The 27201-nt window shown below is 25.6% G+C and overlaps 6 protein-coding genes across 6 annotated transcripts; 4 read left to right on the top strand and 2 right to left on the bottom strand.

The window, feature by feature from the left end:
- Positions 1-1472: 1472 nt before the first annotated feature.
- MKS88_003154 (ribosome-interacting GTPase 1) lies at positions 1473-2570 on the top strand (the record flags this gene model as incomplete). Its single annotated transcript, XM_067216221.1, has 1 exon — positions 1473-2570. One exon carries the CDS (start codon positions 1473-1475, stop codon positions 2568-2570), a length of 1098 nt encoding a protein of 365 aa, XP_067072890.1.
- Positions 2571-4275: 1705 nt separating this feature from the next.
- On the top strand, positions 4276-5589 carry MKS88_003155 (uncharacterized protein; the record flags this gene model as incomplete). Its single annotated transcript, XM_067216222.1, has 1 exon — positions 4276-5589. One exon carries the CDS (start codon positions 4276-4278, stop codon positions 5587-5589), a length of 1314 nt encoding a protein of 437 aa, XP_067072891.1.
- Positions 5590-7323: 1734 nt separating this feature from the next.
- MKS88_003156 (uncharacterized protein) lies at positions 7324-7858 on the top strand (the record flags this gene model as incomplete). The annotated part of the gene is made up of 2 exons (XM_067216223.1): positions 7324-7328; positions 7519-7858. 2 exons carry the CDS (start codon positions 7324-7326, stop codon positions 7856-7858), a joined length of 345 nt encoding a protein of 114 aa, XP_067072892.1.
- A 1936-nt stretch (positions 7859-9794) lies between these two features.
- Positions 9795-13599, bottom strand: MKS88_003157 (uncharacterized protein; the record flags this gene model as incomplete). The annotated part of the gene is made up of 2 exons (XM_067216225.1): positions 9795-9906; positions 10343-13599. 2 exons carry the CDS (start codon positions 13597-13599, stop codon positions 9795-9797), a joined length of 3369 nt encoding a protein of 1122 aa, XP_067072893.1.
- Positions 13600-16836: 3237 nt separating this feature from the next.
- Positions 16837-20211, bottom strand: MKS88_003158 (karyopherin beta; the record flags this gene model as incomplete). Its single annotated transcript, XM_067216226.1, has 1 exon — positions 16837-20211. One exon carries the CDS (start codon positions 20209-20211, stop codon positions 16837-16839), a length of 3375 nt encoding a protein of 1124 aa, XP_067072894.1.
- A 4911-nt stretch (positions 20212-25122) lies between these two features.
- Positions 25123-26193, top strand: MKS88_003159 (MerC domain-containing protein; the record flags this gene model as incomplete). Its single annotated transcript, XM_067216227.1, has 3 exons — positions 25123-25142; positions 25410-25599; positions 25750-26193. 3 exons carry the CDS (start codon positions 25123-25125, stop codon positions 26191-26193), a joined length of 654 nt encoding a protein of 217 aa, XP_067072895.1.
- Between the last annotated feature and the right edge of the window lie 1008 nt (positions 26194-27201).

Below are 27201 nucleotides of genomic sequence, written 5' to 3' on the forward strand. Positions count from 1 at the left end.
TTACGCTGCGTTAAAAATTTGTCAGCCAAGAATGAACAGATGTACATATATAAATATATATATATATATATGCATATTCATACGTGCACATATGTATGCATAAGTTTATATATTTTTTTGCATCCGCAGAATTATTTGCTTGAAAATGCGTTTTCAAAACTAAATGGTACCCATACAACTTCTTCACATTTTAAGGATATACATTTAATACAATATTTAAATAAAAGATCAGGTAAAGAAAATTAAAAATTACAGGAGCTAAATAAAAGATAGTAACCTGAATTTATGCCAATTTGTGTTCATTTTTTTTTTTTTTTTTTTACCTGTTTAACGGAGAGAAATATAAGATAATCGTATATATATATATATATACATATACGTAAGTATATGTGCACATATGAAACACTTCTAATGAGTTTCTTCCCTGAGTACCATTTTGACAATATCATCAATCGAGTGGGAAATAATATTTTATTAATGTGAACAAGTTTAACTCTTTATTAATATATTTTTTTTTTTTTTTTTTTTTTAAATATCATTTTTTAAAGTATACCTTTTCCCTTGCTCTTTTTTTTTTTATGCTCATTCTGTGAACATCATAATATTGGAGAAAAAAGAAGTAAACAGAAAAGGAAAAAAAAAAAAAAAAGAGAACAAAAGTAAAAAGCAGCAAACGAAAAATAAAAAGAAAAAACAGCAAATCAAAAACAAAACGAAAATAGTTAAAAAGGAGAATGAACTTTTGTTTTACCATTATACGATGTTATGTAATGAAGAAAACATTTTTTAGAGTGACCTAAGTTACATTCCGTTTGGTATGTAGCTTTTTTATGACGACTTAAGGACAAACAGTTGATCGTTAATTTGAAGGAGGCATACAGTTTATATATGTATATATATAGATAGAGACATGTATATATGTTTTTATATATTTTTTTTTTTTTTTTTGAATAAATGTGTAAAAAACGCAGAGGGTAAATGTACAACTGAAATGTATGATAGTCTGTTACGTTCAATGGAATAGGGTAGCAAATCATGTTTAGAAGAAGCTGAAGAAGAAGCAGAAGAACAAGTAGAGCAAAAAAAAGAAAAAAAAAAAAATCATCTCGTACACAGATTTGTACATTTAGGCATTGATCTATGTACGCTCATGTAGGCGCATTTTGCTTATTTACTTTTTTATAATTTCATTTTTTTGGGAAACGGGATATGTTATTAACGTGCTTAGGGGAAATCAGATCTAGACAAAAAACAACCTACTTATTTTTAGGTAACCATTCAGATGGTAACCCATTTTTAGCTAGCTACTTGAAGACAGCTATTAGCTGGAATTTTTTTTTATTTTTTATCCTTTTGCTTCTCTCTATTTTTTATTTTTTATCCTTTTGGTTCTCTCTATTTTTTATTTTTTATCCATTTGGTTCTCTCTATTTTTTATTTTTCTCCTTTTCGCTCCCCCCTCAAACGATAACATGTCGATTTTACAAAAAATCGCCGATATCGAGGCCGAAATGGCCAAGACACAGAAAAACAAGGCAACGAACTTTCACTTAGGTTTACTAAAAGCGAAATTGTCAAAACTTAAAGCACAACTTATAGAAGGAGGAACAAAAGGTGGAGGAGAAGGGGAAGGATTTGATGTTTCTAAAACAGGAGATGCAAGAATAGGTCTTGTTGGTTTTCCCTCAGTAGGAAAATCTACTTTATTAAATAAATTAACAGGTACCTTTTCCGAAGTAGCATCATATGAGTTTACTACGTTAACATGTGTACCTGGTATATTTAAATATAAAGGAGCAAAAATGCAATTATTAGATTTGCCTGGAATTATAGAAGGAGCAAAAGATGGAAAAGGTAGAGGAAAGCAAGTTATAGCAGTTGCTAAAAGTTGTTCCCTAATATTAATAGTATTAGACGTTTTAAAACCATTAACTTTTAAAAAAATTATTGAAAAAGAATTAGAAGGATTTGGAATTAGATTAAATAAAAAGCCACCAAATATCGTTTTTCAAAAAAAAGATAAAGGAGGTATAAATATAACACATACTGTTCCACTTGTTAATATAGATGAAGAAATGATTAAATCGATTTGCCATGAATACAGAATTATGAATGCTAATATATCTATAAGGTGTGAAGCAACAGTTGATGATATTATAGATGTAATAGAAGGTAATAGATTATATGTACCATGTATATATGTTCTAAATAAAGTTGATCAAATAACTTTAGAAGAACTAGATCTAATAACTCGTATACCTCATAATGTACCTATATCTGCACATTTGGAATGGAATTTAGATGGTTTATTAGAAGCAATATGGACTTACTTAGATCTTGTACGTATTTATACCAAACCAAAAGGACAGATACCTGATTACGATTCACCAGTTATTTTGAAAAAAGAAAGATCAAAAGTTGAAAACTTTTGTAAAAAAATACATAGATCTTTAGTTAATCAATTGAAATATGCGTTAGTATGGGGAAAATCCGTAAAACATAATCCGCAAAAAGTCGGAAAAGATCACGAACTAAATGATGAAGACGTTGTACAATTGGTTAAGAAGTAACCTGTGTGCATCTGCTAAAGCATATCCACTCTCTTATATATGTGTATTTGGGTACATAAGTCCAATCGGCAAAGTGGTATAGCGGCATGTTTACAAACTCGGCGGAGATTCTAACCGAGCCAACCGCTCACCACATGGTGCACCTTGAGGAAGAGCACAGGATAAAATGATCAACAGAGTTCAAGTTAGTACATACACGAACGTGCAGCAGTATATATGTGCATATGTACATACATACGTGCATACATACATGTACTACCTTGGTGACGCAGCCTAATCGTATGAAAATACGACAACATGCACTTCAACGACCAACGATAACGTTGTTTAGTTCTTCCTCATATTTGATGATTCCCTTTTTTTTTTTTTTTATTTCTTTCCTTTTTTAATTTACTTTTACATAATTGCTATATATATTTGTCTCTTCGTTATTATTTTCAGTGTATGTTGTATGATAATTTTTCAAATATTGCTTACGTGTTGTTTCTTTATTATTTTTTCTTTTCTCATTTTTCATTTTTCATCTTCCTTTTTATTATAACCCCTCCTCAACTGTAAATCTTTTTATGCACTACTGTTTCCTGTTCCTTCTTTAAAATTTTTAAGTTTTACTATAACTAATAAAAAATTTAGCACTGGTGCTCAGCTATGCCATTAAATTGTACCCATATAATATAATAGGTATTAATGGGAAGTTAAGAAAGAAACTGTAAAATGATGAATAAACATAATAAGGTATAATATGATAACATTTGAACTAAATAGGCTTCGTATGCCTTAAAATATGGGTGAGGACGGGCCAAGAAAATATTATATATAGCAATGCAAAATAATAAACTTTTTTTTTTTTTCTCCTATTTATTTATTTTTTTTAAACTTCCACTCCATCTATAGATAAGTAATACAACTAATAAATACTACATAATTTTTAATTTAATTGCTATTCCCAAAAAAAAAAAAAAAAAATTTCAAAGGATAATCTTATAAAGGTGTGAGTTAAACGAATCATAGTTATATGCATTCCTTAGGTAAACACTATACACATATCGGATGCTTGAAGGGTCTTCTCGACTGGAAGCGCGTACTTACACATAAATACATACATATATATATACATATATATATATATATATATATATATATATATGCGCAAGCACAATTCACCATAAGTAGCAATACCCTTTTTTTGTAAGGAAAAAAACGGCTAAACAGAAAATTAAAATTTTAAAAACGATTGGGTAGAGATAAGTAGTGTTTCTATATGCCAGAAGGGGCAACATTAAAATTATTTGGAAAAAAATATATATCTACTTTTAACGTAACGTGTAGTATGTCATAGCTTTTATGAGATTTTTTTTTTTTTTTTTTTTTTTTTTTTTTTTACATGTACATCATTTTATAGGTAATGAACATTATTTTATTTTAATATATATATCATGAATACGTTTTAATCGAGTTCCCTAAAATATTTAAATTTAAGGCAATAGGATGAAGCTCTGATGAGGTTATGCATATATACATGCATAGATATTTATATAGATATAGATATATGTATATGTATACGTATATGTATATGTATACGTATATGTATATGTATACGTATATGTATATGTATATGTATATGTATATGTACTTATATTATTTGCCGTGACGAGCCCGCATAAATAACAAGCAACAATTTTACATAATCCAACAAAAGGAATAAATGGATGACACCCCACATATTATTGTGTTGTCATATGACGAAAAAAAATTCAAAGATTTCTTATCCTTCTTAGAGACAAAATTTGAATTTTTGGAAAAATATGCGCATTCAGAGACCTACAGGGTCCGATTTGATAGTGAAAAGAAGAATGTAAAAGATGTTAATATAAATTGCTTTATTTTTAAAAAGGAAGCAAAAGTAAAAATTGTAAATAAATACTACAGTGCAGATGTTATTATATCATGTTGTATTATTCGGATAGGGGACCAAAAGGATGAAGAAAATATATCGGGTAAAGAAAATAAAGAGAATGAAAAAGAATGCTCAGGTGATAATGAAAATGAAAAAGAATGCTCAGGTGATAATGAAAATGAAAAAGAATGCTCAGGTGATGATGAAAATGAAAAAGAATGCTCAGGTGATGATGAAAATGAAAAAGAATGCTCAGGTGATGATGAAAATGAAAAAGAAAAAATAAATGAAGTCAAATCGCTCAAAGAAATAAATGCGAATGAAATACCCTGTGAGAGTGTTATTTTTTTATTTGACGATTTTTGTATAAAGGAAAAAACAGTAGTTAAAGAAAATCCATTTAGAAATTATGATGAAGATTGCACAGAATATATAAAAGATACATTAAATGGAAAAATGATAAGAAATGAAAATTTTGATCTTTCTAATTTATATAAGGGTATTGGCATAAAAATTGCTGTATTTCCTCTATCTTTTCAAAAAGAAAATAAAGAATATCTTAACTTCTTTAGCGACTATTTTATTGAATGCTTATATATAAATTATGAACGCGACTTTTTGTATAAATATCCTGAACAAGTAATAACTTCAACAAATTCTGGAGGTCAAAAATTAAAAAAAGAAGAAAAAAATTTTAGTAAACTTGAGGACTTTTTTGAAGAAGGGGATGAAAGGTTGGTAGAAGCTCTTCACTGTCATATGTGGAAGGGACTACAAATCAAGAAGGACAACCTTATTGTTCGAAGCGTTGCCATACCAAATGAGCAGGTTGTAACAAGTGCGAAGGAGTTAAGAAGCAATGAAATAGTAAGAATCTCCGAAAAAGTAGGAAACTGTGAAGACGTAAAATGTGACAAAAATACAAAACTTATAAAAAAAATGAGCGTGTCAGCAGATAATAAAGAAGAACTTTTCATGCAAAATTTTAATAAAATCGTAGAAAAAATAAGATTAGCTAAAAATGAGAATACAAATTGTGTTAATGACTCAACAAGAAGAAAGAAAGCAGAGGATTTAATTATTGAATTGCAACAATATTTTTGTGATATCGATGAAGATTAAAAGTTGTCCCTTAAATTGTCTAATTATCTACTTATTTTTCCTGACCCGTTTATGCACGCCTTTTGTCCATTAAGCCATGCAATTTTTTTTTTTTTTTTTTTTTTTTTTTTTGTACATTTAAACGCACAGGGGAAAACACGATTGGTTAATATAGAGAAGTAGAAAAATGAAAAATGATAAAATGGAAAAAAATTGTAAGGGTTCATTTAAATTGCTATACTAACCGTTAAATGTATTTGCACTGATGGAAAAAAAACTTCCCCAAGTTACTATAAAATATATTCCCAATTAAAACTGCCGTTTAAAATGAGGTGCACATAAACATTACATTCTTGTAACAACATGTGTACATATTGCATACATTATGTTGCACATTTTCTATGTAAGAAAAATGCTTTTTTTTTTTTTTTTTTCCCATCATTGCTTCTCTGTTTTTATGTATATTTGTATTTATATTATTTTACTTCATACTTTTTACTTTTCATTTCTTCATTTTGCCTTTATTTTTTTTTTTTTAATTTACGACAAAAATGATAATATCCATGAAAATTAAAAACGACAATTTTTTGAAATGCTCAAAAGAATAGAAATACATGCTCCATTAACTAATCCACATTTGCACACATACATTTACTTACTCGTAACCGTTTGAGCGTATGCGTATGCGTATACACATGTGCGTACACATATATATACACGTATAAATTATTCCGCGACATTTCCATTTCGTAAGCCCACGTGCAAATTAAATAAATGTAATATGCTACATTTATTTTTTTTAAAAACCCAAGCAATATTTTATTCCTGCATGTGCTTTCGTACGTTATACTGCATTTGACGCTACGCCATATGGTTGCAATGTGTACATATATACATATGGGTTTATATATACATACATAAATGCATATGCATATATATGGGCATTATTCTATTTTATTTTATTTATTCTTTTTTATGGTAGGTCACTCGTATTAACCTGCTGCATAAATCTATTTCACCATTTGGTCTTGTTTTTATTTTTTATTTAATTTGTTCAAAGTTGCATGACTATATATGAATATTAAAAATTAAATGCTTTGAAATAATTTTTTTATTCTTAATTTTATTTCCCTTTTGTGCCCTACACATTAACCTTTTTCGAATTGTTGAATGTTCTAATGTAATTAATTCTTTTAACCTTCCTAACCTTAATTTTTTTTTTTTTTTTTTTTTTTTTTTTTATTCTTTCTTCCATTTATATGAACGGAATACACCACCTTATGATAGAAAAAAAAAAAAAAAAAAAAAAACTATTGAAAAACAAATATAAATGAAAAATAAAAATGCAAAAATAAAAAAATGTTTTATGCCTTGTTCACAAAAATAATAAATTCAACCATCCACTATATACGAACTGCTCTGCTACACCCGCGCAACTTTATGATTATACACACATATATATGCACATAAATATATATATATGTACATGCGCATACACAAATATAACTCAGCATCTGCATGTGGGCACATTTCCTATTTGCTTATTCGTACTTATTAATATTATCTTCAACTTTACAATTAAAAAGGAAAAAATTCATTTGTCTCATTCTAGGCAACTACAAAATATTGTTTTTAACTCATATAGGTTTTTTAATTAATCAAAAAAAAAAAAATTGACTACCTTTTGTATAAAGAAATTAAAAAAAGTGCGTCATACAAAACAGCAGATATTGCAACATTTTTAATTGAGCAGAAATGATGTATCATCTGCTTATCTGAATACCTACATATTTGCATATCTGCATATTTGTATATCTGTATATCTACATATATACATATCCTCACATATATGTACATATAAGTTATACGTATAAACAAAACCACACTGCTTATAACATTTCCAACTTCTTATATTTTTTTTTTTTTTTTTTTTTTTGTTTCCTTTTTCAGAGTTACAATAATGAATGTTTTTCATGTTTTAAATCGATTTTTAGCATCAACTGGAGGAGTGCTTTTAGTTGTTTACGAATTTTTGAGAATTTATAAAAGTGATATAAATCCAATATACGATAATTTATACATGCTGGATAACCCTTATGTCCCATTTTCATCTTTTATGTTACTTAGTCTTACGTACTTATTTTTGAATATGTTCAGTTTTTCAAAAAATAGCATGTCAAATAACTTAAGAGGTAATTATTCAAAATTTACTTGGAACAAAAATGTAAACCAAAAAGTGGGATACAATCCATGGGTCAACAACTTTTTTTGTGTCTATACCATATTATAAATGTACAAGCACTCAAATATATATGCATGCATATATATATATATATATATATATGTACACACGTGAGAAATGCTAATATATATATTATCACAATTGCATTTCCACTTGTTCAGGATTTTTGAGCTGCTTCTTAGTTTCCTACTCTTTTTTGTTTTTTATAAATCAAGTGTATATTTGTTTTGGTAAGTATAAGAGGAAAAAAATTATAACAACTCTATCTGTGCATTATAAGCATAAGGGGGGGGGGAAATTTTATGTTAATATATTTGTATTATCAGAAAAAGGAACAACATGATAATTATATGTAATTGCGTATATTCATGTACAAATTATACCTATAAAATTGTTCGTGTGATTTACATATTGCGCATTAAATGAATTCATTTTGTTCTATTCATTTCTGTTCTATACTTTTTTACATTTTTTTAACATTTTAAAAATTTATTTCCATTTCTTTTAATTATTTTACAGTTTTTAAAATTTAAAAAAGTTATTTTTTATTAATTTATTTTTATTTATTTTTATATATTTTTATTTATTTTTATATATTTTTATTTATTTTTATATATTTTTATTTATTTTTATTTATCTTTATTTATTTTCATATATTTTTATTTATTTTTATATATTTTTATTTATTTATTTTTTTTTTTTTTTTTGTAGAATATAACAAAATAAATTCACCAAAATTAGCAGTATCGATTTATCTTTGCGTTTATATGTTCCTTTACCTCTGTTCATTATGTATCGAATCCCTTAGAAGCTTTTCAAAAAAAAAGGTTATTAAGGAAAAGCAACAAGCGGCTATTAAAATAGAAGTATAAAAATGTGTACAATTTTTTAAAATTAGAATGTTTTGGAGTTTAAACATACACATACATATATACGTTTACATATATACATATATAAGCAATGCACATATACATATACACATATACATATACACATATACATATACATATATACATATACATACACACATATATATGTATTACATTATACTATATTATATATATCCTCCCTTTTTATTCTTTCCCAGTAAGGGTAAAATATTGAGAGATACATATGAGTCTTATTTAACAACTATATGCAGTTTCATATAAAGACAAATAAATATTATGCAATCACCTTACACATATGTAAAGGTATATGCATGTGTGTTTAGAATTTTTTTTTTTTTTTTTTTTATCTCACATGTCCCGGGGTAATGAAGTGGAAAAGTGTGTAATACCACGTCTTTTCGTTACAAAGAATATTCATAAAAATTACTTAAAAAGTTCATATAATTCGTAAAACGTCCTCGTATTTATGACATGCTCATGTAATTAGTAAAATGCCAACTTATTTATGACATGTTCATGTGATTAATAAAACATTTATGTAATTATGACATGTTCATGCGATCAATAAAACGTTTATGTAATTATGACATGTTCATGTGATTAATAAAACATTTATGTAATTATGACATGTTCATGTGATTAATAAAACATTTATGTAATTATGACATGTTCATGTGATTAATAAAATATGCATTTAATTAATAAAACGTTTATTTCATTAATATAATATGCATTTCATTAATAAAACATTCATTTAATTAATCAAACGTTTATTTAATTAATCGAACTTTCATTTAATTAATCAAACATTCATTTCATATGGAAAACGTTTAATTAATAAAATATTTAATTACGAAAAATATTTAAACTTAAAAAAAAAAAAGGAAAACTTTAAATGCAAATTTCCTAAGCAAATATTAGTGTTCCCAATAATATACAAACACAAAAACAGTATAATTTATGAGCACAGAGTGTGTACGTATACATAATTGTTCAAATAACATTAACACATTGCAGTGGATTATTCCTTGGATAAGAGAAAACATGTAAAATGAAAGAAACATCATATGCACAAAACGATAACCACGACAGCTTCAATTCTCACTCAAGTCTTCTACTTCTTTTCCTCTTGAAAGGATATGGATTAAACCTGCTGCATTTCCGTAAGCTGTTAAACAGTTTTTGTCAAAAACTGCAATGGATATGCTAAGGTGGAAAAAAAAAAATAAAATACAATGAAATATAATATAGTAATATACAATATTGTAAAAAATAATATGCTGAAATACAATATTGTGAAACATAATATTGTGAAACATAATACTGTGAAATATAATATTGTGAAATATAATATTGTGAAACATAATACTGTGAAATATAATATTGTGAAATATAATATTGTGAAATATAATATTGTGAAATATAATATTGTGAAATATAATATTGTGAAATATAATATTGTGAAATATAATACATTACAAAATAATGTAATACAATATAATAAAATAAAATATGCTAATATAAAAAGCATCACGTGAGGACACGTAATACGTTGTGCACATGGGAAAACAAATATGGAATATATAAATGCACAAATGTTTTCTTTTCCTCCTTTTTGTTCATTTTTCGCTTCTGTGCTCACGATTTAGGCATCAAGGCTATGGTTTTCCTGCTCACTTTAGCCTCAAGTTTTTTTGACTTGCTTATTTTAATCCCGTTGGTAAGAATATGCTGAAGTCCTCGTAAATATTCATATAACAATATAAGTGAGACTGCTTTAATTTGATCATTTTGTGTAAAACTAATTTTTAATAAAATATCAGGGTCTAATTCAAAATTTGTAGTTTTCCACAAAAGGATTTCATTAGGCCTAACTTTGGATGTACTTCCTTTTAATTCTCCTTTAATAATTGAGCCGTCATCAAATATGAACATGTACGTGCCATTTATTATATAGCTATGTAAACATAAGATGTCTATTAGATTATTCCAAGTTTTGTCTATATTTAAAAAAAATTTATTTTCAAATAAATGCAATATACATCCTTTATCCTGACCAAATAATATACAACTGTTGCTATGCCATTTTAAATGTGTAACTGTTTCTGTTTTTCTTTTAAAAAAAAAAAGTTCGCTATTATTTCGAATATCTATTATTATGATATCCCCTTCTTTTGTACTAATACAAAGAAGATACGAATTAATGCAAGGATAAAAGGAGCATAAGGATAATATTCCATGCTGCAAATAAATATAATCCTCACAAACTGTTATGTCGTACCTTTCATTTGTCGCTTCGGTTCCTTCAGTATGACTTTTGCAATGCCAGTTTTCGCCCTTTTTACCATTGATATGTGCTGTGAGAGTTGGCTCTTTTGCTTCTTCTTTTACTTCTTCTTTTACTTCTTCTTTGACTTCTTCTTTTTCCTTCTCTTTTTTATTTTCTTTTTTTTTATTTTTCTTTTTTCCTTCATTCGGATCGCTAATATTTTGACCTTCCACTCTGTCAACATGGTTCCCTTCTTTCGGACAGGGAGTACCCCTTTGGTTAACATGATCACAGCTCGAATGCATATCGTTTGTATAAACCATGCCAAAAGTTCTACAAGTAAAAATTCTTTTTTTTTTAAAAACCAAATCTAAGGAACTATTACAGCCTTGAAAAGTAATGTTCATGGTTGGGGATCGTTTGAGAAAACTACTTATTTTGTTTTTATCCTTGTTCCACTCATTTAAGAGTACACTTATTATTTTCAATTTAAAATCGTTCGAACAAATAGCTAGTTTTAGAAAACGTTTGTTCTCTTGTACACATATTGTATAAGAGAAATCATTTAGCAGTTCTTTACTTTTATATGTGAATAGCCTTTTAAATTTGGACTTCAAAAGATTGTGTTCGATATATTTTGTAAAATCTATATATTTGTGTTCATTTTTTAATGAATAATACAATTTTTGAAAAAAATTATACTTAGAGATACCCAAAATAGATATCCTATTGCCTAATAAACATATTAACAGGTAAATATATTCTTTCCCTTTACGTTCTGATATACTATTCAATTTAATCCATTCCAGTTTTTTGCACATTTGATTAAGCTCGATGATATCAAAAAATATAGGCTTACCCAAATATTGAGATATGAAATAGATAAATACAAAATTTCTATTTTTTTTAAGTGAACTAAAAAACATAGAATTATCTAAATAACTACACACACTTATGCTTAATAAACTACCATTAAATACTTTTCTACATTTAAATAAGAAATCATTTATTAGCTCGTTCGATATGTACTTATATATGTCATCTTTTTTTATACCTTCCTCTGATGTTGTTACATTGTAGTTGTAATCCTTTTCTTCTTCATCAGTACTCTTAACATCATTTTGTTTTTCACAGCCACTTAACATCCCATCTGGGAATTCATTTAACAGATGTGCGAGGAAATTTACAATATTAATACTATCGCTAAAGTCTAGATAAATTACTGGAGCGCAAAGACTCAGAAATATATTTTCTACTGTTAAGTCTTTATCTATATGTACATTTAATTGATGCATAATATTGTTAATTGTTAGAAGTCCACTTTTATGCATTCCTCTTCCCTTTATTCTTTTTTCCCCTTCACCATATGAATTGTTATCACTATACAAATAATTACATAATAATAAAAAATAAAAAAATTGTATAATCTCAGATATTAACACATAATTCTTATCATTTAAATAGAAATAGTTCATCATGTTTATATTTCTTTTATTAGTAAAATGTCTTTTCAATTTAATTACAATTTCAGTAGTTACATCCATATAATTACTGGTACTATTCTCTTTCATATGGCATTCATTTTTTAATAATAGCTTTTTATGCCTCACCACATCTGATGGTTTGTTATCAAAAACGACTTCACTTCCAAATGGACACAAGGTTAACTCTTTGTTGTTATATTCTATATTAATATTTTCAAAAAAGAAAATATTTTTCAAATTTTTACTGTCGTAATTTATTATACACTCAAAATGAATGCCTTCCTTTACGTTAACTGCGCTTTGCACTTCGTCATTTTGTTCCGCACTCACGGCACGTTTGATTACTCTACCGTTTCTGCTGTTCCCTCTGCATATATCACCTTTACCATCTCTATCATCTCTGCTATATATGCCATTAGTGCAAATTTTATTTTCTTCCATTGGTTCTACACAGTTTATTCCCTTCTCAATTTCGCTAATTATGAATAAAGCGAACGTAACACCATCTTTGCATTTATCGCCATTTTCGTTACATTCATTACTTTCCTCTTTACCATTTTCGTTATTCAAATAACTGAAAAGGTCTAAATCATAATAATATTCTATCTGTTCCTTCAAAAAGGTCTTTATTCTATCGTTAATAGAATTTTTATATTTTTTTCTTTTTCTTTTATCAAAAGTTGGAACTATTACCTTATCGTTGTCATTCACCTTACAGCTCTTCATTTTCTTCTTCTTTTTCTTTTTCACACCATAATTTGTAAGCGTGTAACTAGAGTTATCACACCAATCATCATTGTTGGAGGACAACTCGTATTCATTGTTCTCACTGAAGCAGCCTATGTAGTGATCGCTACCTCCATCCACGTATATATCACTACTACCATCTATGTAATTGTGGCTTCCCCCCCCATGGTCATATTCCTCATTCTGACTCAACTGAGAGAGGTACTTTTTTCCTTTCCATTCACTGGCAAGAGTAATCCCACTGCTTTCGCTAATTCCAATTTTCCTTAAATGATCTGTAGCTATATTTCCATTTATTGTAGCTGCTTTTTCTTTGCTTACATATTTTTTATATGAAAAGTTATCTCCATATTTTCTATACGTTTTGAAATTTGCTGATTTTCTTTTTCGTAATTCCATATTTGTTCATAATTAAATATTCATGTTCAGCTCTTTTATATATTAACCCTCAATTGTTCTCATCTCATTAGTTCGCACAAAAAAAAAAAAAAAATATATTCATCTTTATATAACTTATAAAAAACAAGGACAACGAAAAAAAAAATAAATACCACTAATGTTTAGTAGCTTATGTACTTTGAGGAAGCACAAAATTTAATGAATACTTTTACAATAATTACTAATAAGAGTTATAAATAATGATACGAATGCCCCTAGCCCAGTTACTATTTCCAGAAATTTGTTAATATAAAAAAAAAAAAAAAAAGGGTTAACATATGTATTAACAGTTAATACAACAACATTTCGAATAAGTAGGGAAGCAATTGAAAAGTCATGATACGTTTCGTAATTTTAGCAATTTTGAAATTGTAATCATTTATGCAAATTTGGTAAATTTCAAATTTTCCTTTTTTAAAATTTTCAAAAAAAAAAAAAAAAATTCGATTATTTAATTTTTACGTTTAATTATTTTTTTTATTTTTTCGAGCAATTCCAAGCAGAGCCTTTCGGATGAAAAGTTCACTTGGCAAATTGCCTCATTTCAGAAAACGTCCAAAAATGTCGCAAAATATGTCATAAATAAATATAAACGAATAAATATATGAACATATACATATATACCTACATGCGTACATGTATACATATATATATATATATATATATGTAATACCCTAATGGAAAATTTTTACAAAATTGGCTGAAAATATATCAGTTATGCCGCTGTCTGTCATTCCGGAATGTAGAGAAATGAACGTGTGCCAAATTTGCCGTTACAAAATTTTAGTCTAAACAGGAAAAAAAAAGAATCAATAAAAAAAAAAAAAAATGTCATTTATATTTTTTCGCTAAAGTATTATCCCTTAATTATTTTGAAAATTGAAGAAGAGAAGAAGCGTATATCAACCTAGTTGGTATGTTCATATATGTACTTATGTTAATACATACATGCATACATACATACGTACGTACAAGTGATCTTATATATTTTTGCGCAAAAACGTACGCGAGTACTATTAAATACACTGTGCTCGTGTTATCAACGAGTGAACAGAACGGATATAAGCTACAAATACACGTTGTACATTTTTCTCAGCAGAAAATATCTTATTTTAACATAAAAAAAAAGACATATATAATAGATATATAAGAATTTTAACAATAATTTTCAGCCATATGTGTAAAAGCCCAACTTTTATTTTTTTTATTTTATTTATTTTATTTATTTTATTTATTTTATTTTATTTATTTTATTTTTTTTATTTTATTTTTTTTATTTTATTTTTTTTATTTTATTTCATTTATTTTATTTATTTTATTTTATTTATTTTATTTTATTTATTTTATTTTTTTTATTTTATTTTATTTATTTTATTTTTTTTATTTTATTTATTTTATTTTATTTTTTTTAAATATGATTATCAATCGCTTTTCATTTTTGTCATACACCTTTCATATCATAATTTTTGTTAATCTTATGATATTACCTCTACATAACTATATCATTTTTTGATGTTGCTTGGTATTCTTTATTTGTGTCTTTTTTTGGTTTATGTTTGTATAAAATTATCGTGCGCATATACATGTACATATATATATTCATTCCAACGGGTATGATTTAATTTTTTTTTTTTTTTATCCTTGTTAATATTCATTTTCGTACAAATTGGACCTTCCAATGACTATCAATTACGACAGTTTTAGCACAAAATAAGGTTTACACACGTAATGACGTATGTGCAAATAGACGTTCGAATATGAACTCCTATTTTGCTTTATATGTATTATATACATTTGGCACATGTAAATACAATGCCTAAAAAGTAATGCTTTACACTATATACAGCACCCTAATGATACTATTTGCACTACAAAAACAAAAAAATTAAATCCTTTATTGATGGCATATTCGAGTGGGAAAAAACAAAATATGATAAAAATAAGCTCATTCAAGACTTTTTATCTTTACTAATCAAAATTTTTATTTTGTTCGTAAAATTCTTACATGCGCAATTGCTGCTCATGTATTTTATATTTTACCGCGATTTTCTTCTTTTCTTTATTTCTTCATTCTAAAATTAAAATGTACCATATGGGAAATTAAAAAATTTACATTAATTAAAAATAAAGTTTTATAAAATTATTTATAATTATAATTTGTTAAGTTATATATGTATGTACGTATATATTACGGGCGTATATATCACGTACGCATGGGTACATTTTAAATTTCACAAAACTGAAATATGCAATAAAAAATGGGTTGATGCTAATTCTTAAATAATAGATATTTCCAGTATGTACATGATCACCTATAGTCTATATACATATATATATATATATACATATATATATATATATATATATATATATATATATATATAAATATATATATATATATATATATATATATATGTACGCGTATGTCGATGTACACAGGCATGATTACATATATACATAATGTTTAAGCTGGCATTTTCTTTTAAAATTATAACTGTGTATGGAGGGGTATATATATGAAAAAGGAGGGAAAATAAATAAATGTATAAATAAATGCATGAATGATTGAATAATCCAGTGAATGTAAAACCAGCGCGATTAAATCGCAATTAATTCTGCATAATAAAATAAAAAGTAAAAATACAATACGTGCAATGCGTACACGTACATTCGTATATGCAGTCTTGTACACTAAAGGAAGGGGTAAAAAAAAAAAAAAAAAAAAAAAAGAATATAATTATAAATATGAATGTAAATATAAATATGGCTATAAATATCTCTCTTTTCACATCTTCATTCCTTATATATTCACATAATTATGCATTTCTGTATTAATATTCATTATATACAATGACGTAGGCATGCGTATAAATTGGTACGTGAGGAGAGTAGTACACTTGCGTGTGCTACTATTTGTGTACAATAAATTTTTTTGAATTTTTATAGTTTTACCATTATTTTTATTTTAATTTTTTTTTATTTTTTTTTATTTTTAATTTATTATTTTACTATTTTTTTTTTTTTTTATACTTTTTTTTCAATTTTATTCAATTTTTTTCATATTTTTTTGCTTTTTTTTTCGACGTTTTGAACCCCCTGAGCAACCCCTTTGGCTGCCGGGGTACACGTGCATACATATTGTATATAATACATATATATATCATACCCACCTTTATTTTTTTTCTTTTTTTTCTGTTGTCACTTTCTAGAGCTATTTACCATATGGTTGAGCTTCTTCGCCTGTTTGTTTGTCAAAGTGGACGAAGCCAAATTACTCAAATAGGATTGGTCTAGCGAATTTATTAAGGAGGCAATTTTCTTGTTACATTCACTATCTGAAAAATCGGTTTCATATATTGTTAAAAAGATTTCGATAATTTTGGCTGTGTTTGAATTATCTTTTCCAAATAAAAGAGGATGATTTTGTGAAACTAAATCAATTAAATTTTTGTGAACCCTCCTACCCTCTGCATCATCTTCTTTAATTGGTAAATTGTTTAACCAAACTTTAATTAACTCTTCTGCATTGTTAAACTTAGATGTATGCATTAAGACAACATCCCCCAAGGCAGCTACAGCATTATCGATTGCTGAAATAAATTCCTTTGGTTTCTTACTTGATGTATTTTGATGAATTAACTTTAAAAGATACTCAACAGCAATATTTGCATATTTGTTGAAGGATTCAATTTTTGCTGCTTGTATAACTCCGTAGCATGCAGCTTGTTTTACTTTATCATCCGTATGATTAATGTTAAGAAGCAATGGGTTCATAAAATACTCCCATAAACATACACTATTTTCTTGTAAAAATTCTAATAAATCATCACATACATACAGTGCTAAAGCTACATCTTCGGCATTAGGTGAACTCAAATAATTATTAATAAAAGCAATACATATTTCACAACATGTATTTAAGAATTGAGTAGAATGATATTTAATTAGTACACCTAATATATCTAATAGATTTGTCCTATAATTTTGTTCTAATTCTTCTTCTCTATCAATTATTAATAATTCATCTTCATCTACATCTTCATTATTTTTTTTTTGATTATATACAATTCTTCTATCTGTTGAACATTCTAATAATTTAAATATTTGATTAAAAAACAGCTTTAATGTACCATCTGGTAACACATTTGCACCTGCCTTTTGCAAACACATGTATAACCCATTCGATTCAATAATCATAACGTCCAGTATATACTCATAGTTATCATCTAACTTAGTCTCTGATAAACTTTTTAACACCTTCTCAGCTGCTGCCGTTAGAATTGCATGCAACATAGTTTTGTTGTTATCAGTTTTTTCTGATAAAATTCGTGCTGCTTCTATTAATTCACTAATAGCCGTTAAAGCCTTTTGCTTTATTTCATCCGACAATTCATAATTCAACATAGGTAATACTGCTGTTGCTGTAGCTTGTATGTAGTCTTTATAATTTTCCTTTAACACTTCTATGATGATTATTAATAAGTCAAGTGCTTTTTCTTGATCTTCAAGTAATGATGTTTTCAAACCTACATATTGTCCATTTGACATCATAGTAATAGTTAAATCTTCTTCATCATCTGTTAATGGTTTTGGTAAAACAGATAAAAGAGATAGTATAGTAGGCACAATACTACTCAAATAGGGGTAAAAATCATTTCCTAATGCTCTGCATATACGACCAATAGCTTCTTGAATATATTCTTTAACAGTATCATCTGGATCCATTTTCGTACTACTAATTTGTAATAATGCATTCATACATTCTTTTGCATCATCTATGAATATTTCTTTACCTACTGATAAACCAATAATAGATATACATTCGATAGCTTTTCCCCTACATGTTCTTTCTTCTTCGGACACAGCTTTTTGTATAATATCTTTCATCATTGGAACAACTGTGGAGTAGTATTTTAAAAAATCTTCTTCAATAACACCAGCAATGACAGCAATAGCTGTAACAGCTTGTTCACGTACTAACAAATAATTCGAAGAGTTTAATTTTTGTAGCAATATATCTATAATCATATCAGCAAAAGGTAGTAAAGAAACTTTATCTAATTCTTCTGCATAATTAACAAAAGCTGCAGTAGCATGAGACTGAACTCTCAAATGTACATCATTCATTGTAGTTATTAATGCAGTTATTATTCTTCTTGGATATTCCTTTTGTACATATGGTTGATGATCTAACGATATTTGTCCTATCGCTTGACAAGCAGCATATCTAACTCTCACATCTTGATCTAATAAAACTTGTAATAGCATCTTTATCACATGCTCTAATTGCTCTTCTATTTCATCTTCTGGTAAATACTCAATAGTTTGTGCTATGGCCATAATAGCTACATATTTATGTTCCCATGTATTTTTCATCAAAAACTCTGATACCTTATTATATAAGATATGAATAAATTCAGCTTCTTCAATTTCACTAAATGCTTTTCCTACTCGGTCTAATGATTCTTCACCAATATCATATAATTCTTGGTTGTCATCCTTTCCTTCTTTAATAGAATTCATCCATTCGTTAAAACAATCATTATTTATATCTAACATAAATAACATAGATAAATGTATAATTTTTTCTACAAAATGTGGAACAGATAAAGCCATTTTTGGTCTTCTCTCTGGAATAGTAATAAGTGCTTCAATACTCAACGATTTTAAGCTATTATCAAAATCATAATTTAATTCATTCTCCTCCTTCATACATATACTAAATAATATATTACATAAACTTGATATATGTTTAGAAAAAAATTTTGCATTGTAATCTATCATTTTCCCAATAGACTGAAGGACCTTTTCACATTCTTCTAAAACTGATATATCTGAACAGCTATTCTTAACCATCAAATTTAAAGATTGTAATATTAATGGTATACATCCTTGTACACTTTTTATTAATGATAAACTACTATTATCTTCTACAATGCATGATATTAAATTTATACATTCCCCTCTAACTTGTACACTTGATGAATTTAATCCCTTCATACAAACTGCTGAAATAATGTCTTGTTTCCCTTCTAATTCATCTGGTATACAACTTAAAATACCTCCTAATATTTTATATCCACTAATTAATACATCATTATTATTAGAATTACAAAACTCAAATGTAACTGATAATAATTCTGGCCATTGATTATTTATAAGTAGCTTAGACGACAAATCAATTATATTATTACATAAATTATTTCTTACTATTTTATCTGTTTCTGTACTTAAATTACTAATAAGCTCAGACTTTACAATATTTTTTAAATTTTCTGGTAATATATCCCAATAATTTTCTTCATCTGCATTTAATACAGAATTATCGTTTTTTTCCTTTTCACCTGAATCCACATTAGCGGACTTAATATACGCTCGGAATATATTCCTTATCAATATAGCACATTGTAACCTTACTTGACTATCCTTATGACTCTTTAACAACTTAAGTATTGACAACACTGTATTATTTAAATCATTCTTTTTATAAAAATTTAATGTATTCTCACATTCATTTCTTATATGACTATCTGAGCTGCTTAACCCCTCAATTATTTCCACAATTTTTTCCATTCCTCCTTACCTCTTTTCACCGTGCTATATAAGTATGTGTATATAAGTGTATATCTCTATATTACCTATATGTATATGCCCAAATGTATATATTTACATATACATATGTATACACATACATACATGCGCATAAACCGCGTCCTTCGAAAACATGCACCGATCGATGCTACGTACCTATACTACAGTTACAAGAAAATGTAAATAAACGGCTTATACACATACGCATGCGTGCGTGCAGGTATATACACACATATATACATACATATATTTATATAACTGCGTAAGCGCTCATACACATAACGTATAACACATAACTACAGTCGTGGCGATGATAGTAATAATGCTGTGCTCAGATATTGCAAAACTATTCAAAATGTATACATATAACAACCTCTTCTTCCCTTTGCATACATAAATAAGCTCATTTACAATTTTATGCTGTTCCTACGTGTGCACATGAAGTGGCTATATTTAAACCAATGCGTATATGTATATAGGTACATAAAAATATATGTATATATATGTATATTTATATGCATGCACAGGTATATCCCTATGGAATTATATTTTCAACTCTTTAATAACTTGAATGAATTCCTTTTTAATTATGAACACATGTATATTTATATTTATGTACATAATTATGCATAAACATGTAAGCAGAGGCATATATATATATATATATATACTTTTGGATGGTATTCCAACTTTTTAAAAATAAATACTCCTTTATTTTTTTAATTTTTTTAATTTTTTTTATTTTTATTTATTTTTATTTTATTTATTTTATTTTTTTAATAACTTTATAAATAATAAATAATAAATAAATGAATAAATATAAATATAAATATATATATATATATATATATATATATATACAGTAACACTGCCGTTATTTTGAAAAAAATTGCAAGGGTAAATATATATTTACATATACAATATTATACATTTGAATAAATGGTAAAAAAAAAATTGTAAAAAATTTTTATATTTCTATCGCATGTAAATATAATATTAAAAAACGTATGGATTACAATGTAATAAAAGAGGATAGTATGTTATATATATTTTATATATATATATATATATATATGCATATATATATAATATAATACAAGGATATGAAAATGAAAAAAAATAAAAAATTATAAAAAATTATGTAAAAGTAGTTATATCTACATTACAGAAATGTATACGTATAAATAATATATATAAGCACATTTATGTAAAATATATATATATACTTTTTATATACATACATACATACATATATATATATATATATATTTAAGGTAAAAAAAAAAAAAAAAATATATTTTAAAGGTTTCAATCTTCAATAAATAACGGTGTCAAAAATAAAAAATTATGCTAATAAGCTTAACAAAAATAGAAATTATTAATAAAACGTTTACTATTACGCTTACTTGTTTAAATGGCACATACGTACATAGTATGTACATAAAATATGTATACAATATGTATGCAATATATATACATATATATATAATATATATATATATGTTATAAGCTTTATATTTTTGTATATGGATATATATAAAAACATATTTATATGCATATATATATACATATACGAATGTACGTGTATTTTTAAGTACATATAAGCACATATACATGTTTATACATATATGCATTAATTATATTTAAATATTTCACAAAAACTTCTATATAAATGACATATTTACTACATTTTGGATGTTTACTTTTTTTTTTTTTTTTCAACGGTATATACCAAAAAGAAAAGAGCACTCTAACAAAATTATATATTTTATATGTATAATTAAACTGAAAGCATTCATTAAAAAAAAAAAAAAAAAAGGCATGTGCTCTTTTTATTTTTTTATTTTTATTAATATATATTTTTTTTTTTCCTTCATATGTATATATTGTATCCCCTTATCTTTGTGAGTGAAGTGTATGTTGCAAATATTACCATAATATTATATATAAATATATTATTTATACTTTTTATATTTGTACCCTATAATTGTATATTTTGCTTTAATTATATATTGAAAATTAATTTTTTTATTTTATGCATTATTATGTTACTACACAAGGGAAGTTACTATAGGCATGAAAAATTTACATTTACAATTTGATTTGTATGTGCGTACGTATGTATGTATAATATATATATATATAATATATATATATATATATATATATATATATATATATGTATATGTATATATATATATATATATATTTGTATAACGGTTAACTGTATTTATACAAGCTACTCATAAGTTACATATAAATGCATGTATTTTAAAAAGGATAAAGTATCACCGCCCACGAATATTATTGTATTTATATATATAATATATATACATATATACATATTATGAATGTATAAAAATACAACATATAATTAAATATAAATTTATGCTCTCCTTTTATTCGTGAATGGTACATATGTAAGAATTATTTAATTATAAAACAAAATATAATTTTAACTTATAGTCTCCCCTTAATTTTTTTTTTTCCTTTTTTTTATTTTATCTAAATTTTTATTTATCATGAATTTTCTTAAAATACAAGAAATTATGTCATAGCTAATTCATTTGTTACACCTATAAGTAATGTGTTACATGTATGTTAAATTATATATATACGTTACGTACATAAGTATGTATTTATATATCTATATCTATACATATATATATATGCATATGTATAAAAATATTACGTTTATTTAAGTATTATTTCTTTAAATGTAAAAATTTTTTGAAATGAAAAAATTGCTGTTATTTATTATACACTTGTTAATATATAATACATGAATGAGAAAAGCATATAAAATTTTTTTTTTGTTGTAACCCCCTTTTTGTAAAAAATATTATAGTATTTTTTTTTTCCTTATGATTTATGTGTTTTATTTTTTTGCAATTTTATTATTTTTTATATACAACACAATTTTAGTTTTTTAATTTTTATATGCAATAAAAATTTAGTTCTGTATCTTTTTATATACAATACAATTTTAATTTTCTATTTGTTTTAATTTTTTTTTTTTTTTTTATGTGCGTATGTAATTGTAATCTTTATACTTGTACGGTATTGTAGATTTATTATTACACCCTTACTATATTTTGTTTACGCTTTTGGATTGTTACTATTATATATAAATGAACTTTTAATATATAGGCATATATATATGTATATACAAAAATATGCTTTTTGTACTTATACATAACATCTCTACATGTATATGTAAATATATATTATATATGCATCATATATATAATTATATGTATACGTATACATTTTAATAATATATATACTTAAATGTATACATATATATATATATATATATGTACATATTTCTGTATTTACATATAACGCTTGTATTTATGTATAATGCAGTACATTTTCATATTCGTACATTCAGGTGATGTATCTTCTCCTTTTCGAAATAAATTGATTTTTTTTTTTTTTAATTTTTTGTAATATATATTATTTTTAGTAAAAATTATAATAGGGATAGATAAATATATATTATATATATATATATATATTATATATATATATATATTTTTTTTTTTTCGTTTGAATAATTTTGCTTCTATTTAATATGGGTGCATTCTCTTTATTAATTTTATTTTTTTAAAAATTTTTTAATTGAAAAATGCTTTAAAATATATATATATTTATTTTGAATGTGGGGCTACTCTTTGGAAACGCAAAAAAGTTCGTGAAATGTACAAACGATTTTTCATTTTATTACACATATATATATATATATGTATTTATATACATATTTATAAATATATACCCAAATTATATGCATTATATATATATTTATTTATTTATATATTTTTAAAAATTTATAATTGTTATAGTAATGTAGCCTTGACCCCAAATTTTCGAATTAGTAGAGGAGTGCACACTCTGCATGTGACAAAGTCGTGCATATCATTATTTTGCTATATGTATGTGTATGTATGTATGTATATATGTATGTATGTATGTATATATGTATGTATGTATGTATATATGTATGTATGTATGTATATATGTATGTATATATGTATGTGTGTATATATGTATGTATGTATATATGTATGTATATATGTATAGTATTTTTGTTTATGCTGAATTTGTAATACCTCCTAATGCGTTAAGGTAATAGGTGCTGTTTTTTTTTTTTTTTTTGGTAAATATTTTGGAAGAAACCAACATAAAAAGGAAAAAATTATTTTAAATATAACACTTTACGATAGATAGCTTTAAGAATATTTTTTAAAATAATGGCATCTTGATATACCCTTTTGAACTCTGAAGCTAATTAAAAAAGACTTTAACATATGACCATATATATATATTTGTATGTATGTATATACAATACTTGTACACATAAAACTTACATGATATGCATGCAGGTATATTTACTTCTACCATTTTTTAAAAAATAAATTAATTTGGGGGTTTCTTTTAACGTGATTATTTAAGGGGAATGGGGACCCAAAATTTTGAATTAGATACATTATTAACTTAACGGCTTACATTGTTCTTTTTATATATGGAAAGCCATGTTTAGATAATTTAACGAGCACTTTTATATATGCATTTATGCGTTTATTTAATCATATTCTATTTTATTTTGTTTTACTCTATTTTTTGGCGTTCTTCCAACTTTATGTACATAAAAAGTAAATTATTATTTTTAAGTATACATTTGTTACACGCATAGATATATACATATATGTATACCTATATATTTATGGCTTTTTTTTTTCTTTTTTTTTTTTTTGCTATAACGATTTAAGGGATTTTTCCTTCTACGTTTTTTTTTTTAAATATAATATAAATGAAAAAATAAAAAATTATAAACACTTTATTGTACTAATAAAATTCTATGCGTCATAAACACATAACTGTTTGTTAAAAATGAAGGAGAAAATTGTAAGGTAATGACTTAGATAAGAATAGAAAAAGAAGCGTTAAATGTGTTGTTCATTATGAGATTAATGCGGCTTTAAGCGTTCATTTATATATATATATATAGATATATATATTTTATACAGTCGTGCTAGTAGCACATGTGTGCAAACGTGCTGAACATTTTTACCGAATAGAATATTTAAAGCCCATTTATTACCATTTTAAATTTATACACGATTTGTACTTAACCACGTCTTATAAATAGAGTGTAACCTTTTCTTTTTTTTTTTTAGTTTATACAATTACCTTAAAGATAATTTGAACAAAATTTCGGCAATAGCGAATATATTATGCTTAATCGATTGTATTGTAATACCAATTGTTACAGTTCTGATATCAGTGATTAATGCATTCAGTAATGGCCATAACGGTGGTGAACAGGATAGCCATAACCACAATGAATGGCATGAAATAATAGAAAAAGTAATAATGAACTGGTTTTCATACTTTTTGATGTGTATTTTATGTTTCCTTGTGACTGAATAATTTTGCTTATATACTTATATATATATATATATATATATATATATATATATATCCATATCTATATACCCACATTTATACTCTTTTTAGGTTGCCCTGTACGTAATGACACCTTTAATTTCGATGACAACCATCTACAACTTCATTCAATTGAGAAATGTTCCTCTGCTTTTGTGGACCTTATTTGGTCTTATTTTATTTGTTCTTTCACATGCACACATTAAGTTTACAGACACAAATGTAAATAGTGCATTTCAAAAATTGCATTTACCGATGGCTTTACTTGGGGCTGTTTTTTTAGTGTCAACAAATTATGCTTCCCACGAATTGCTGAAGATGAACAACCTAGATCACTGCTGTAAACATAAGCATTTATCAAATAGTATAAAAAATAATAAAAGTAATTACCACAGGGTGGAAATAAACATGAATGATGTAATGAATAATAATGAAGAACGTAAGAAAGAACGAGTAGAGGTTTATAATATTGGATATCTTAATAATAATGACAATGAATTAGCAAGTTTTTTATAATTCAGCTATTTTAAAAGAAACCACATATAGGCATTATAATTTATTTTGTTTATGTGTTGTATAATGTTTAATAAAAAAAATAAAAAAAAAAAATTTTGTACAGGCAAAAAAAATTGTAATTAGGGACAGTATATTCTTCATACTTGTCATTAAGGAGCAATATGGATTGTATCCGTGTAGTAATGATAAAATAATGCTTATTCTAAAGTAAAATAATGTTCATCTTGTAATTAAATTTTGTTTTTTCATTTATCATTCTCAAATTTACCCTTTTTCATATTGGTACACAAACACAGTTTATTTATAATATCATGCCTGGGCTATGTGTGTATATACTATATGTATATGTTTTTACTTATCTGCATAACTTATTTTTCATTCCACTTTTGTTTTTTTGTTGTTAAAATATTTTTTTTAAATTTGCAACAGTGATACATATCCCTTATTTACTATTGTTTTTAATCATGTTTTATTTTTGTGCTTCTTAGTTTTAAGGAACAAATTTTCAAAAAATGACAAAAAATGTCAAAAATGTCAAAAATGTAAAAAATGTAAAAAATGTCAAAAATGTCAAAAATGTCAAAAATGTCAAAAATGACAAAAAATGTCAAAAATGTCAAAAATGTCAAAAATGTCAAAAATGTCAAAAATGTCAAAAATGTAAAAAATGTCAAAAAATGTAAAAAAATGTAAAAAATGTCAAAAATGTCAAAAATGTCAAAAAATGAAATAAAGCAAATTGACATAATCGCTTAACATTTTAAATGCTTATAAGTTATGTTCAGTTATTCCGCAAACCGTTAACAGAAAGAGAGGGGATATGTGGATCGGCTTCACTTCTGTAAATATGTTATGCATGAACTTAATAGAAAATTATGTTAGCATACTTTATACAAAAAAAAAAAGACAAACTTAAAATACTAATGAGTTTTTTATTTTTATCTCTAAACAGCAATCCGTTGGTCCGTTTCCCCATTTAGTTCTTTTTGTAAGTTCTTTTATTTTTTA

Source organism: Plasmodium brasilianum, chromosome 10 (genome assembly GCF_023973825.1).
Source record: "Plasmodium brasilianum strain Bolivian I chromosome 10, whole genome shotgun sequence".
Lineage (NCBI taxonomy): Eukaryota > Apicomplexa > Aconoidasida > Haemosporida > Plasmodiidae > Plasmodium > Plasmodium brasilianum.